The 15,568-nt window shown below is 37.2% G+C and overlaps 2 protein-coding genes across 2 annotated transcripts; both read left to right on the top strand.

Annotated features, from left to right (window-relative positions):
• Nucleotides 1-3,682: 3,682 nt before the first annotated feature.
• LOC110877442 lies at nt 3,683-11,042 on the top strand. The gene is made up of 7 exons (XM_022125588.2): nt 3,683-3,994; nt 4,100-4,201; nt 9,337-9,795; nt 9,891-10,217; nt 10,294-10,377; nt 10,471-10,659; nt 10,770-11,042. The coding sequence occupies exons 3-7, from the start codon at nt 9,520-9,522 to the stop codon at nt 10,932-10,934; spliced, it is 1,041 nt and encodes a 346-aa protein (XP_021981280.1). The 5' UTR covers nt 3,683-3,994; nt 4,100-4,201; nt 9,337-9,519; the 3' UTR covers nt 10,935-11,042.
• Nucleotides 6,496-9,146, top strand: LOC110877441. Its single transcript, XM_022125587.2, has 3 exons — nt 6,496-8,216; nt 8,297-8,363; nt 8,447-9,146. Exons 1-3 carry the CDS (start codon nt 6,508-6,510, stop codon nt 9,032-9,034), a joined length of 2,364 nt encoding a protein of 787 aa, XP_021981279.1. The 5' UTR covers nt 6,496-6,507; the 3' UTR covers nt 9,035-9,146.
• Nucleotides 11,043-15,568: the final 4,526 nt, after the last annotated feature.

Here is a 15,568-nt window from a genome sequence, read left to right as displayed (position 1 = left end):
CATCGGTGACTCCCTACCGATTTCGTTCCCCCAAATAGCTCACCGCCTTGATGGCGGCACCCCCTAATTCGGCAAGCATGGTTCCCGCACGGGGTCACCGAAGGTGCCCCGCTCCCCCTTATGCTATCATACAGAACTGTCTATATGTTGTCCGGTCGGACCACCGATGTGTTTTCCTGTTCAACCACCAAAACGTTATAGCATTTGACCACCAGATCATCTACGGGTTCGAGAACCGAAGGGGTTTAGAATCGAAAAATTGTTACCACGTCAATACTTGATGTTGTTTGAGGCGCTTGTAAAGAGGTTGAAAGAGAGACTTTTAGTACGTTTAATAAGAAAGTTGGTTTGATACGCATAGAAGTGGACATGTGGTGGAGTAAAGACAAAGGTTGAATTAACTCTAAACCGAGAAAGAAGATTTAGATTTATTAAAGAAACTAGGGTTAAGACCCGCCTGCGTTGCGGTGCGGGTACATCGTAAACACTGAATGGATTAGTCCAAACATTATATGATGCATTAACCATATGAAAACACATATTTCGACGTATCCAGTTGAACTCAGTGTAACCTGTATAAGCATTGTTATTGGATCAAACGTAAAGTAAATGGAATTCATATCGAATAATCATAACGTATTATATGTGACCCAACTTATACAAAGAAAGCGTAACGGGTATGAAGGAAAATATGCACATGTAATCGAAAGGGGTTAATTAGAGCTTTCGAAAACAGGGGAGAAAAAGAAAACATAATTTGACTCCACTTGGTTCGAAACAAACTTTACGAAACCTACATAAAATAAGCACAAAAACATATTATATTTAACCTGAATCATTTCCCCAAAAAGTTTACGTCGACACGTAGAACAACTTGAATTTATACGAAAACATACATAGAAATATGCACGTAAAAATGGTTTCTTCAAAACGAAAACGTATTATATTTGACCTGACTCGTATATAAAAAAAGTTTACGTCGTAGTGTAGAAGAAATCATATTTACACCTACCCATACATAAAATATGCACATAAAAAATAGTTTTTAAGTAAAGGAAGTATAGGGGTAAACCGAAACAAAAAAAAATTAGTAAAAAATTTAATAGGTTAAAAACGTTCATAAAACCGTGCCAAGTAGCACCAATGCCACAACCAAATCGACTCTCAACATCGTAAAAATAAAATAGATAAAATGGTAAAAATTACACTGAACGAAAAACAGACCAAAATCGTTGAACCACACACACCCGTTACAGTGTCTTAATATGAATAAATTAACCAGTAACGTAAAACGTAGAAAATAATAACTTAGTCGATCTATGACCCGCCCGTTGTACGAAAGTTGTAGATAATAAAGTGTTGTGTTAAATTATAAAAGATGGAAAACTTTGGGTTAAAAGTAAAAAAAATGAAAAGGGCTTAAAATGTAAAATATTAAATGTTTGGGTTAGAAGTGGAAAAATCAAGTTTTTTTTGAAGCACTCCCCAAGCCAAAGGTACAAGTGATGATGCATATATAGGTTGCTTATTAATATATGGAATAATTATAAGAAATACCTTAGGCTACAAGGTATGGTGATGGACCATCCTTGGAAGATGATCCGCCACGTAGGCGCCACGTCATATTCCTCCCAAAGATGGTCCATCCTCCAAAACTAGAGGGCATGGTAAGATGGTCCTAGTCATAGTCCTCCACCACTTTTTATGTTTTTTTTTATTTTTTTAGTCTTCTATTTTTTTTAACATTTAACAAATATCTTAACAAAATATTTTCATTAATATTAAACCCACATTACATAAACATAAAAAAAAACATAAACTTAAAAAAAAAAAAACAAAGACTTAATAAAAATAAACATAGAGTTAAATAATTTGATGTTTTTTCATGATGTCGTGTTGTAATTTTTTCAACATCGAACGTTTTGGCTCGGGTTCGTTATCGACATTCATCGATATTATTTCCCATTCCTTGAGCCGAATTTTTTCATCGGAAATTCGGATTTTATCATTCGCCAATCGGACCTTCTCGCGTAACTTTTCTTCCGATCCACGACTTTTTTCTTCGACGGCCCGCTCCTTCGCCTTCGTCTTTTGGGCCGAGACGTCGTTGTACAATTTTGGGGTTAATTTTGTGATTGAAAGTGAAAATGGACGGTAAATATATATATTTTTAAAATATGACCGTTTGTTTTTATTAAAAAATTGGAATTTTTGTTTTTTTTTTATTAACGGTCACCTTCATAAATGCGGGCCCACTTTTTGGACCGTCTCAAACGGTGACAAAGCGACGGAGAAGCCGCGACGTGGGGGGCGGCACGGTGTTGACACCGGCGCCGGTCCAAGACGGATGGGGAACGGACCCCATACCGTGTAGCCTTATACATGACTTTGACCCCGAAATCTAGATGCGGTTGGTCATTAAGCATCAATGTATCAAGTTGGTACTGTACACATTCTTCTGCATTAAGCTACATCCAGATTTTTTTTTTTTTTTTAAATGGCTACATCCAGATATTTTAAATAAAAAAAAATATTGTAATCAACAATGATTGGATTCTATAAACATTAAATGGTGTATTAATTAGAAGGTTACACTTAATCTTGGGCCAAATGGTCTCTTCTTTCGAGATTCCAGCCTGCACGAATAAACCATCAGCAGTAACATAAAAAAGTTGTAAAATATATTAAAGTATATTGTATTGGATAAAGCATTGCTAGAGATCTTTTATTAGTTCTGGTATAGATTGGTCTAGGCATGTTAGCCCGGTCACAAAGTCAATCATTCAAATTACAGAACAATAAGGTATAAGATTTAAAACATGCAAATGTGAAAAAATTGTATGTTTACATAAATTGCTTACTGTATCAGTCTAGCCCCATCACCACCATCCATGAACGACAGACATCTATCAAAATCGACATCATCAAAATAAAAAATATCCATATACATAAACAAATATCATATACCATACACATGACAATAATCAAGAAATCTTGTTGAAACGCCTAATCAACCATCACAATCAATTTGTAAGCACATATTATTCAAATAGTATACCAATAAATTGTAGCTATTGTGTTTTTTTTTCTATTATGTTTCTTAGATATCTTTCTGTTCAAATAGTATCAAAATCAATTAACAACTTTCCTTTTCTATGTTATTTTTTAATACATATTAGACCATAGGTAATGGTTAATGCCCACTAAGGGGCATTTTTCACCACATCATCATCATAATGTCCTTTTAAAAAAGGTGTAATGGTTAATGCCCATTTCATTTATTACTTTCCATTATTTTTCTTCTCTTTAGGCATTATTATAGAAATGCCCCTCACTCTTCATGCCCCTATAATGCCCATGAGTAATGGTGTAAGGGCATTATCAAAATCTTTCATGCCCTTATAAAGCCCCATTACATATGGTTTAAAGAGACAACATTTCTTTTAAAATTAAAGGTAACATTGAGTAAATAATGATAAAGTGGATATCATATCCTAATTATGGAATTTAAAATAGAGTAATCATGTGTATTTTAAGCATGAGATATAGTACGTGGCACCTACTGAGCGATTTTCATACCGGCTACACTAACACTACAAGAAAAGACCAGTTTTAGCGGCGACACCTTTAGCGGTGACATCCCATTTGTCGCCGCTATTGGTCGATCCGCGTCAAACCCAACCCCAGCCATTGATCATTATTCTGATCTAACGGTTGGGGATAAAAGAGGCAATACCGGCGACGCGTTAGGGTTAATAGCGGCGACACCCTGTCTCCGCTAAAGGTAGGTGTCCCACTTTAATCCCCAGCCACACAAATCTTATCCTGGTTGACCCAATACCGGCGACAAAAGAACCAGTAGCGGCGACAAGGCGTCGCCGGTAAAAGTCTTTCCGTAAACTCCCTATACAGCGCCATTTCTTCCCTCCTTCTTCACTTTTTCCCCCAAACTCTTCACCTTACCGCCGGAGAACCGCCTTTTTTCACCAAATCGGTTAGTTTAACTTGTTTTTTTGTTAAATCTCTTCTATATTTTGCTATCTACATGTTATAGACTTTAATTTTTGCTCGTTTTTGTGTATACTTATGTTTATGGAAGAAAATTCGGATCACCACCATCACCTCTCCGGTCACCACCATCACTTCTCCGGTCACCACCTCGTCTCCGCGGTCTATATCTACTTGAAAGCTTGAAATTATGGTTAGTTTTATATGAGTTTTTTCAAAGTTTAGATATTGTATAATTTTTTGTTTAGTTATGTAAATGTATATGTAAGAATATATGTATGTATGTAAATGTTTGTGAAAATGTATAATGTAGGTGTATTTGGTGAAAATGAGTATATGTAGGTGTATGTATTTGTGTATGTAGGTGTATGTAAAGATGTATATTTGTATGTAAATGAATTATTGTTTGTTTTAATGTATAGTGTAGGTATATGTTAGTATGTCAAATGTATAATGTAGGTGTATTTGATGAAAATGTGTATATGAAAATCTATGTATTTGTGTATGTAGGTGTATGTAAGCATGTATGTGGGAATGTAAGTGTATGAATGAATGTATGTATGTAGGTGTATGTTAGTATGTTGGTGAAAAATGTGTATGTTAGTATGTATAATTTTGACGACTTATGTTAGTATGTATAATTCTAAAATGTGTATGTTAGTATGTATAATTTTTAGTTTAGGATGTAAATATGTTTAGAAATTGTATAATTTTTAGTTTAGGATGTAAATTGTATTGTTTTTAGTTTAGAAATTGTATAATTTTTAGTTAAATGTATAATGTAGGTGTATTTGGAGAAAATGAGTATATGAAACTCTATTTATTTGTGTATTTAGGTGTATATAAGAATGTATGTGGGTATGTAAGTGTATGAATGAATGTATTTATGTAGGTGTATGTTAGTATGTTGGTGAAAAATGTGTATGTTAGTATGTATGTTTGTATAAAGTATGCAAATGTGTATGTAAGGATGAATGTTTGTATGTCAAATGTATAATGTAGGTGTATTTGACAAATATATATTAGTTAGGAAATGCCCGCCAAAATTGAAATCATCATTTAAAACATAACGAACATAGAAGTATAATGTAGGTGTATTTGACAAATATATATTAGTTAGGAAATGCCTCTTTATATTAAAATCATCATTTAAAACATAACGAACATAGAAAATACCCGCCAAAATTGAAATCATCATTTCAAACATAACGAGCTAAGAAAACACCCAATCGAAATTGAAATCATGATTTAAAACATAACATTCCGCCCAAAATTTAAAACAATCATTAAGAACATAACAAGCTTAAAAAATTGTGCCCGTGTTTGAATTAATCATTTTAAACATAGCGAGCTTAGAAATACCCGCCCGAAATTGATTTAGAAATTAATTTCGGGTTGTCCCCGTTTATCTTGGGACTGCTTTTTGAATACTTTATCTCATTTAGGATGTGAATGTGTATTACATGATTGTTTGTTTAAGAAGGATTCGGTTATCATTTTCTCTTTGCTCCTCGGGTATATATATCATTACATATATACTTGGGAGCTAAGAGGAAATGCTGCCGAATTTTTCTTAAACAAACAATCATGTAATACACATTCACATATGAGATAAAGTGTTCAAAAAGTGGGTTTAGCAGCCTACCCTTGTCTTGTTAATCCTAAATTAGATTTTCTTTCAGTTGCATAATGCCTATCGATAAAAGTTGGATTGATTCCCCACGTCATTCACCTCACTACAAGCAAGGACTCGAGTCATTTATCGAGATGTGTGAAAGAGTGATAAAAAACCACGATGAAGTTAGATGTCCGTGTACCCAATGTAAAAATTCCGGCTTAATAACTATGGCAGAAATGAAATACCATTTGCGTATTAACAGTTTTTGGAAGGAATACACTTCGTGGACCTATCACAGGGACACGACTCCAATTGCACAAGTAAACGATGTTGCGCCACAAGACGGTATGGTAAACGTTATTGAAGACATTAGGGGGGAGCGTATGGAAGAAGATACATACCTTAACCAAGAGAACTCGAATGGAGATAGTAGCGGTGTTGTTGATGATTTTGAAGACCTGATAAAGGAAGCTGAAACAGAATTATATCCTGGTTGTACTAAGTTTTCTTCTATCGACTTTTTAGCAAAGCTTTTGAATATAAAGGATACGTACCATTTTCAAAATGAAGGAGTAGATCGACTCCTCTCGTTGTTGCGAGAGTCAATGCCAGAAGGCAACAAGATTCCCCCTTCGTATTATGTAGCTAAGAAGACATTTAAGAAGATTGGTTTGGCATATGAGATGATAGATGTGTGCACAAATGATTGTGCTCTCTTTTGGAAAGAAAACGAGTCCTTGCAAAATTGTCCCGTTTGTAATGAGAGTCGATGGGTCGATAAAGACACAAAAGGCACGAAGGTGGCTCGTAAGGTGTTATGATACTTTCCTTTGACGCCTAGACTACGACGTTTGTATTGTTCAAGGCACACAGCGAAAGATATGATATGGCATAGTACCGGACGATCGGAAGATGGGACTATGCGTCATCCAGTTGATGGTTCTGCATGGCAAGACTTTGATAAAAAGTACCCAAACTTCGCGATGGAGCCACGAAATGTTCGCTTAGGGCTTGCAGCTGACGGTTTTAATCCCTTTAACAACGGTAGTGGATCCTCGACTCATAGCACGTGGCCGGTTATACTCACCACATATAATCTGCCTCCCTGGCTATGCATGCGAGAGTCCACATTCATGTTGACCTTGTTGATTCCTGGCCCTAAATCACCGGGGAAAGACATGGACGTTTTCCTTAGACCGTTAGTGGATGAGCTTAAGCAATTGTGGCAGACAGGTGTACATACTAAAGACGCAGCAACAAACACATACTTCACAATGAAGGCGGCATTGTTATGGACCATAAATGACTTTCTAGCCCGTAGTAGCCTATCAGGTTGGAGCGGACAAGGCTACATGGCATGCCCAACTTGTAACCAAGACACTCCTTCAATACGTGTAACTGGTAAATGTGCTTATGTTGGTCATCGCCGGTTCTTAGATGCCAACCATCCTTGGAGAACAAGTCTCGACTTTAACGGGAGACCCGAGACACGAGACCCTCCGAGACAGTTTAGCCCAGCTGACATAGAAGCTCAACTAGGTCGTTTAATTAATCGTCTACCAGGCAAGCATCCAGATTTTGGAGGTAGGAGGATAACCCGGTCAGATTTCGAGTTGAACTGGTCCAAAAGAAGCATATTTTTTGACCTTGAGTATTGGTCTTCTCTGCAGCTGAAACATAACTTAGATGTAATGCATATAGAGAAAAATGTGTGCGACAGCTTGCTCGGTACTCTTCTGATGAACGATAAGAGCAAAGACACGCCAAATGCGCGGTCCGACTTGGAAAAACTAAACATTCGGCCGTCACAATGGCTGAAACAATCGGGTGGCAAGTTCTTAAGTCCCCACCCAAAGTACTCATTCAAGTCCGATGATCGAAAACTTTTTTGTCAGTTTATAAAAAATGTTAAATTACCAGATGGGTTTGGATCTAATATCAGTAAGAGGGTGACAGATAACAATGCTAACATTACCGGGTTGAAATCTCATGACTGTCATATCCTCATGCAACGTTTGATACCGATTGGGGTTAGAGGGCTTTTGACTAAAGATACATCTACACCAATAGTAGACCTTTGTATGTTCTTTAAGCAACTTTGCTCTAGAACACTATCGGTGGATGATATGAAGAAAGCAAAGGATGACATTGTTACCATCTTATGCAAGTTAGAGATGATCTATCCACCTGCGTTTTTTGACATTATGGTTCATTTACTTGTGCATTTACCTGATGAAGCGATTGCGGGTGGTCCAGTAGCTTTTAGATGGATGTATCCATTTGAAAGGTACATGAAAAAACTAAAGAACTATGTTAAAAACCCGGCAAGGCCTGAAGGTTGTATAGCTGAATGTTATGTGTTTGAAGAAGCTCTAACATTTTGTTCAATGTACCTTAAAGATGTTCAGACTAAGTTCAATCGCCCAGATAGAAACGATGATGTCGTTGTTGAAAAAAGAAAGTTATGGGTGTTTGAGTCCAAATGTCGTTATGTTGGCGCAAGAAAGGAGAAATATCTATCATTCATCGAAAAAAGCAAGATGGAATGGTTTGTCCTCGAAAACTGCGCAGAAGTTAGGGAGTACATGAAGTGAGTGCTTCTATCTTTAACATTTCATAATCTGTTAATTGGTATTTTTCGTTCCTTTCTTATATTTATCATCAATGTAGTGAATTCAAACATACACATCCCCATGATGATCTTAAAACCAAATTTCCGGGATGGTTTCTCCATAAGGTATAATACATATATAACACTTATTACTCTATACTTGCTAGGTAATACATATATAACAAACATTATTACTATATATTTGTTAGGTCCATTCGATGAAAACACAAAATTCTCCAGAATTCCACCCGGAGTTGTATGCTCTTTCAATTTGTGCGAAAATGACTGCTTACACTTACACTGCTTGCATAGTCAACGGTGTTAGGTTTAAGACACTTGAACGTGATGCAAAATGCGCAACGCAAAACTCTGGGGTGGAAGTGGTTGGAGAGAACGGTGTGAAATTTTATGGCCAATTAGAAGAAATTATTGAGTTGCGTTATACAAATGATTATTCCACTGTCCTATTTCGGTGCAAGTGGTTTGATACTCAAAGGGGTGTAAACCATGACAATAATATCACCAGTATAAGCACTGAACATGAATGGGACAAAGACGATCAACTCATATTTGCTTCGCAAGCCAAACAAGTGTTCTTCATCCAAGAAACGTCTCGAAACCAAAAAAATAAACATAGGTGGGTAGTCGAAAATGTTAATCATCGAAGAATTTGGGATCGGCCATTAAGTGATGACCGCGTCAATAAGGTTCAAAATGTTGGCAAACGCTTAGAAGATAGTGACGTTGTTGACAACAACTCTTCATCTGACTGTCCACTTGTCATTGACTTGACCTAATACTTTCAAATTGGATCTTCTCATGTTACTGCGGGTGAGCCTTCAATTGAAGTTGATCCCCCAACGGCCACCGTCGATGAAGTGTTTGAAGTCGAGACTGATTCTGATGAGGTCGAGGCTGATTATGATGAGGATGATCCCGATTATGTGGAGTCTGACTAAAAGAAAAGTTATTGTAATTTTTATTGATTTGTAATTGATAAACACTTGTTTGAAATATTTATTTGAATTTGAGTTACACTTGTTGTACTTTCCCTTAATTTGTATTAGATACACATGCTGTAACATTTGTAACTTTATAGGGATTATGTTTTCGATACTGTTGATATTCGCGTATCTGATGGCTGATGTGGCCCCCTGGGGACATGGGGGTGACGGCGCTGGTGATCCACCGCTTCCTCCTGGTGGATTTCGTGGCACACACGAGACAGACGATAAGTCTTTTACTAAATTATTTTGTAGTCCTTATATTTTATATATTATAAATGTTGTTACTAATTATTTTTGTTTTAATTGCAGCGGTTCCCCCGAAGAGGGTTAGGGGGAAAGCAAAAAACGAGAAACTAAGGCGTCTGGTAAAAGCGGGGGGGCCTGTATCGCTTACGTTTGACAGGCAGGTGACGTATACCCCTGTTGGTAAAACAAGGGATATGTTTTCACGGGAGGCCGGCCTGTATATGTGGCGGTCCATCCCCTTCGATAAAATTGGATGGGATAACGTTGAACAACATTACAAGGATGCCCTCATGAACCACTTACGGGTAAATAACTTATATGCATAAAATTTTATCAAATATTTAAGCACATGCAAATCTAATTTATATATGATATTTTAACTTTTTTATTTAATTTGTAGGAAAATTTCAATTTTGATGAAGTGGAACGTGATATAGAGGCCAAAAACTTGACGGGTGGCATTAGGGCTGTGCTTATGAAGCGGTACTCTGACCGCAAGTACGATGCTAAAAAATTATTTAAGAGCAAGGGAGGTTACGATGATCTTGAGAGTGCAAGGGCATTCCATCCCAAGGATATGCCCTATGATAACTGGTTGAGAACCATCGAAGGTTTCCGGGAAGAAAAATATATTAAAAGAAGCAAGGCCAACACACTAGTACGCGAGAAACAACAATTCCCATACTGTGGGGGGACATCTTCGTACGGTAGCACCGCCTATAAAAATGTAATGTTTTATGTATGTGTGCGTGTGTGTAAGCTTTTGTTTATTTAATGTCTAATCTAAGTTTAATGTTAAACAGGATATGGATTGGGTACCTACGTATGCTAAAACCCACACGGACAATCAAGGGAATTGGGTTGATCCGGTTGCTGAACAAAATTACGTAAGTATTTCTTTTAAGTATTATTTTCTATAACAAATATATATATATATATATACACACACACATATATTTAATCATCTTAGTAAAATACAGCGGAACATACAACATGCCACTAGTGAATGGAGCGGTGAGGGTCCGCCAATTGCCCCGTATCAGGAAGCGTTGGGTGAGCGGCGAGGATGGTACCGCGGGATGGGGCCTAAACCTTCTTCCAACACGTCCTCGCACTCGTCATCTAACATGTCGTCTTCCCAAGCTCGGACGCAAGAACCCTTTTCCGAGGTAAACTGCGCAATTTAAAAAATGACAAACGAACGCATGTTTCCTTGTTAAATATATGTTGGTAGCGTTAATTAATATGCTAATATACGTTTTGCTATCTATTATTGTAGGATTTTGTTAACAGCTTGTTCCAAACCCCGTCATTTTTGAACCAACTTAACAACTATCTTGCTTCACAAGGAAAAGGAAAAGGAAAGTCAAAAGACTACGATTCTGACAACTTATTCGATAATGAATCCGACGATGAACCCAACGATAACGATGACGATGAGTGACTTGTTTTTAATGTATGCTTTGGATTTAATTAAACGTTGTAGGATATAATGTACGACTTAAACGTAGTTTTTAATTATATTACCTTTAGTATATGTTGATTATGTTCATTGCGTATGCTTGCGTTGTTTGAAAATAGGCAGGTTTTGTTTTTTCGGCCGTAAAACTGGCTGGGCAGCTGTATATACAGCTGCTGTATTAAAAAAAAAACAGACTTTTAGCGGCGACACGTGTCGCCGCTATTGCTCTTCTCCCTTTACCGACGAAAGTCAACACCGGCGACACTGTTAGCGACGACAACTGTCGTCGCTAAAAGTGCAGCATCAATACCGGCGACAGCTATCATTACCGGCGACAACCGGTCAATAGCGGCCCAGCAATACCGGCGATGCTTTACCGGCGACATGTCGCCGCTAATAGTCAATAGCGGCGACAAAAGGGGTCAATACCGGCGACACCCGTCGCCGCTAAAGGTGCCCTGTTCTTGTAGTGTAAGGTGGTGTTTGTTTTTTCAGATGTAAAAGGTCTATAGTCTGCGGAACATATCTGCAGACGTCTGCACGAGAAGAGGTGGACCAAACCTCTGCAGTCTACGAGAAGAAGACTGTTTGTTTTTTAAGTCTTATAGTATATAAGGACCCCTGCAGATCTGAAAAATAAAACCCCCAAAATGAAAGAAACAGATTGATTCTTTCAAAATTAATTGGAGAGAACAGGGACATGAATAGTAATAGATTCATGTAGGAACTCAATTGATTAATTATTATTATAGCACAGGTTCTTATATAATAATCGAAGAAGACAGGCTTCAGAATGTGTTAAAAATCAAGGCAACGCATGTTTATGAAGATACAAACATATAAAGAAGGCTAACTTGTGATCGGAGATTATCTGATTTTGCTGCTGCGTTTTATAAAAGAATCATACGTATGATGGAGGTTGAGAGCGTCATTGAGTTTGGGGAGAATGATTGAACTGGATTGCTTTTATTTCTCCTTCCTTCTCTCCCCATTTGGGTACTAATCAATCACCTCCGCCAATCTACACCGGAGGTGGGGGAGGTGACATCGGGTCAACCGGAGGTGAGGGAAGTGACAGAGATGTGGTGGTGGTGGAGGAGGTGGAGGTGTCGGCTGGGAGGAGGAAGATGCTAGGGTCTGAGAAGAGGTTGGAAGAGGTGGGAAGGCATTCGACCATGTCTGCGTGGGGAAGAGGATGCACAGAGGTTTGAAGACATTTTTTTAATGAAATGTCTTCTAAAAACAAACGGTCAGCAGAACTAAATGTTCGTGTGTGGTCTGTGCGGCGCAAACATAAGAGGTCAGAAGATGTATTTCTAAAAAAACAAACACCCCCTAAGTATACATGGAATAAATTACTAATTACTAATCTAACTTATTTTAAAACATAATGAGCAATTAAATATATTATTTAATTCAAACCCATGAAATGTTTAAGAGACTTTCAAACCCAAACTCATATTCAATCATATTTCAAATATTCTAACATAATAAATGTATTTCTGAAGTAAATTTTGGAATTCTGATTAATTAATCTTCAAGAATACCTTCATAATTTTGAAAACTCAGAGATACAAGAAGGGCTTATTGATGCGTGTGTGGAAATATTTTTATGTATATGTTTAGCCCTTTTTAACCACTTTAGTCAAGTTTTAAATTTATAAAACAAGATATTTACTAACATCAAACACACATATGGGCAAGATACCGAGGTCGTTCAAGGACACAAGAGCTTTTATAATACCGGATTATCCTCAACGTCTAATCAAATTAAAGATTTAGAAAAAAAGGTTTTAAACTAGAAGATGAAAACTAAAATGCTGAAAATAAAAATAAAATAAAAACATATAGACAAGATGAATCACTTGGATCCGACTCTCCTTTAGTGTAACCTTTGATTACTTCCGCACTTTTGCACTTTTTAAAAGATTATCTTAGTTATTGTAGTAAGCCCCTCTTTTGAAGGTGTCGTTACCCTCAACCCAATAGTTTGAGTCAGCAAGGATACAATCCTAAGGGTTGGATTATTGAAAGATAATTTAAGTTATTAATGCGTAATGTGGTAGGCCCCTCTTTTGAACGTGACGTTACCCTCGGCTAAGTAGTTTGAGTCAGCAGGTATATAGTCCTAAGTAGCCCGGTTAATATATTAATAGTAGTTTACATATAAGAGAATCAAGAAATTCGGACCCCCGCCATCCAATACCAGTGGGTATTGAAGGAGGTCCTACTAAACTTGACCCAGGTCCTTTCAGGATCTATACACTGAACAAGGCAAGACTCTTACCAAACTATTCCCTTAACCCCCCCGACCAGGTAGCCAACTATCTACATATAGACCATGGAGATATGAATGGTGTAAATCTTTTATTTTATATAGACAGTAAAATAACACCAAGACACCACGGACAAATGATAAGGAAGACTCACCTTCAAAATAAGAAACTAGTTATTAAAGTCATTAATACATAACCAAATAAAAAGTGCGAAAAGATTAAAAATAAAAAGTATTACACTAAATGCTTGTCTTCACAAAGTGATATAAGAGACTTGGACAAACATGGCCTTTGATTGTCAAGAACTCTTACGATCAATCTTGGATCCCGAGACTACTACATACACTCTATGATGGATGATGGTGGTGGATGATGGTGTTGTGGTGGTGGTGGAGTGTGGGAGAGAGGTGGTTTGCCAAGGGATGATTTGCAAGTGAGCCAAGCACCCCTATTTATGGCCTTCACAGAAGCCCGGACACGTCCCCGTGTCCATTGGGCACGGCCCCGTGTCCACCCATCTTCTCTTTCTTCATTAATTGCAGTTTGTCTGCATTAGTTGACCACGCCCCCGTGTCCGCTGGGCACGACCCCGTGTGCAGAAGCGTATCTGTACTATCAAGATTTCCCTAGATTTTGCGAATCTTAGAGTTGATCACGGCCCTGTGTCCGCTGGGCACGCCCCTGTGGTGGGTGATAGAAGCTTCTACAGCTTTGTCTTTTCTGCAGACACTTGGGCACGCCCCCGTGTACATTGAACACGGGGCGTGTTCAGTCTTCTGTTCTCTTGTTTTTGCTTGGGAGGATGCTGTCGAGGGGTCGGGCATGCCATGTTTATTCCTTTTCTTGTATTTATGTTAGATTTAGCTGCCTTTTTGCTTCTTTTGTTCATTTGAGCTCATTTAATCCTGAAAATACAAAAGGAAGACAAAAGCACACTTTTTCCAACATTAGTACTAAAAAAAGGTTAGTTTTATGCCATAATTGATGTAATTTATATGTTGCGTTTTGCACACATCACTTATTACTGTAGAACCACCTCGTGTTACAAAACAAGAGACTGGACGTCCTCAAGAAAACAACCGAATCTTATCCTGAGGGGAAGACCCCACATTTCTATATTGTTCTTGGTGTAAATCATATGGCCATCATCGTGACCTTTGTTTAGCGCCAATGCCCTCCCAAATTTACTCCTGTCGTGACTCAACGAAAAAAACCATGGACCGAGCACAAAATACTTTCATCGAAGCGGATCCATAAGAATTTGGAGAAAAATTATACTTTTCCGTCTTATAACTTAGGTGACTTTTAATTGTTGTGTGTTTTATTATTTTTAGAAAATTATGTAACAAATCTTTGTATTGAAATACTATAATTTATTATTAATTTATACATTGCTTAAAATCACATCAATCGAACATTTGTAGGTGTGAAACGGCCAACATAGATTTCATCCGCCATGTAATGTCTGTGTGTGACACAAACATCTTGTAGGTTTCCTCCTTCCCACGTCATTGAACGATTTTGAACGAGATTTTATGTAGCAAATCTCATGAAGAGTGCACGTGTATATTTGTATAAGATGGGCAGAATTCCCTCATGGATTGATAATGCGAGAAGCATTATACAAAAACCTCAAGAACGTACTATATGAAGTTGACATAATACGTATGGGCTAAAATAGTTGGGTCGAGTGTTGTACAACTCAAGATATTCACATAAAGATGGATATATGTTTGATTAAATTAGCCATGTTCTATGAACATTCTACTTTTAAAAGTTCACTATAATCGCAATTTACAGTAATGATGTCTAGGTATCATTGAGAGAAATTATCGAGATTTTAGAGGGAGAATATTTTAATGACCTTGGCACGGTCTAATTATTAATCAAACTGCAGTTCAAGTATATATGTAATGATATTTTACTAATCCCTCAAGTACATCTAGTAAATGATGTTTGGATATTTTAGTATTGGCATAGTTGAACCTTAAAGTATATTAAAGGTTGTTAAGTCATTTGTTATAAGAAATGCCTATTGTCATCTCCTATCAGAGTAGAGATTCTCATTCTAGAAGTACCATTGTTAAATACATAAGTGCATTAATATGTTTTGCTAGCTATTTATGGTTATAATATCTTTCACTTGAGCTTATTGTCATGATATAACCTTTGTCAAGCGAAGACACATTGGAATGAGTTAAAGAAACATTTTAGGTATAAACGATATCTGATTATGTTTTACTAACCCATCAAAACAAGTTTGGTTGGTCTTGTAGATGCAGGAATGTAATGAAACACAGTCGTGGACATATGATAATTTCTGGAAAAAGGCACCTAAAG

This window comes from Helianthus annuus, chromosome 9 (genome assembly GCF_002127325.2).
Source record: "Helianthus annuus cultivar XRQ/B chromosome 9, HanXRQr2.0-SUNRISE, whole genome shotgun sequence".
NCBI classification, from domain to species: domain Eukaryota; kingdom Viridiplantae; phylum Streptophyta; class Magnoliopsida; order Asterales; family Asteraceae; genus Helianthus; species Helianthus annuus.
The sequence above is the reverse complement of the archived record's forward strand: the minus strand, read 5'-3'. Positions and strand labels throughout refer to the sequence as shown.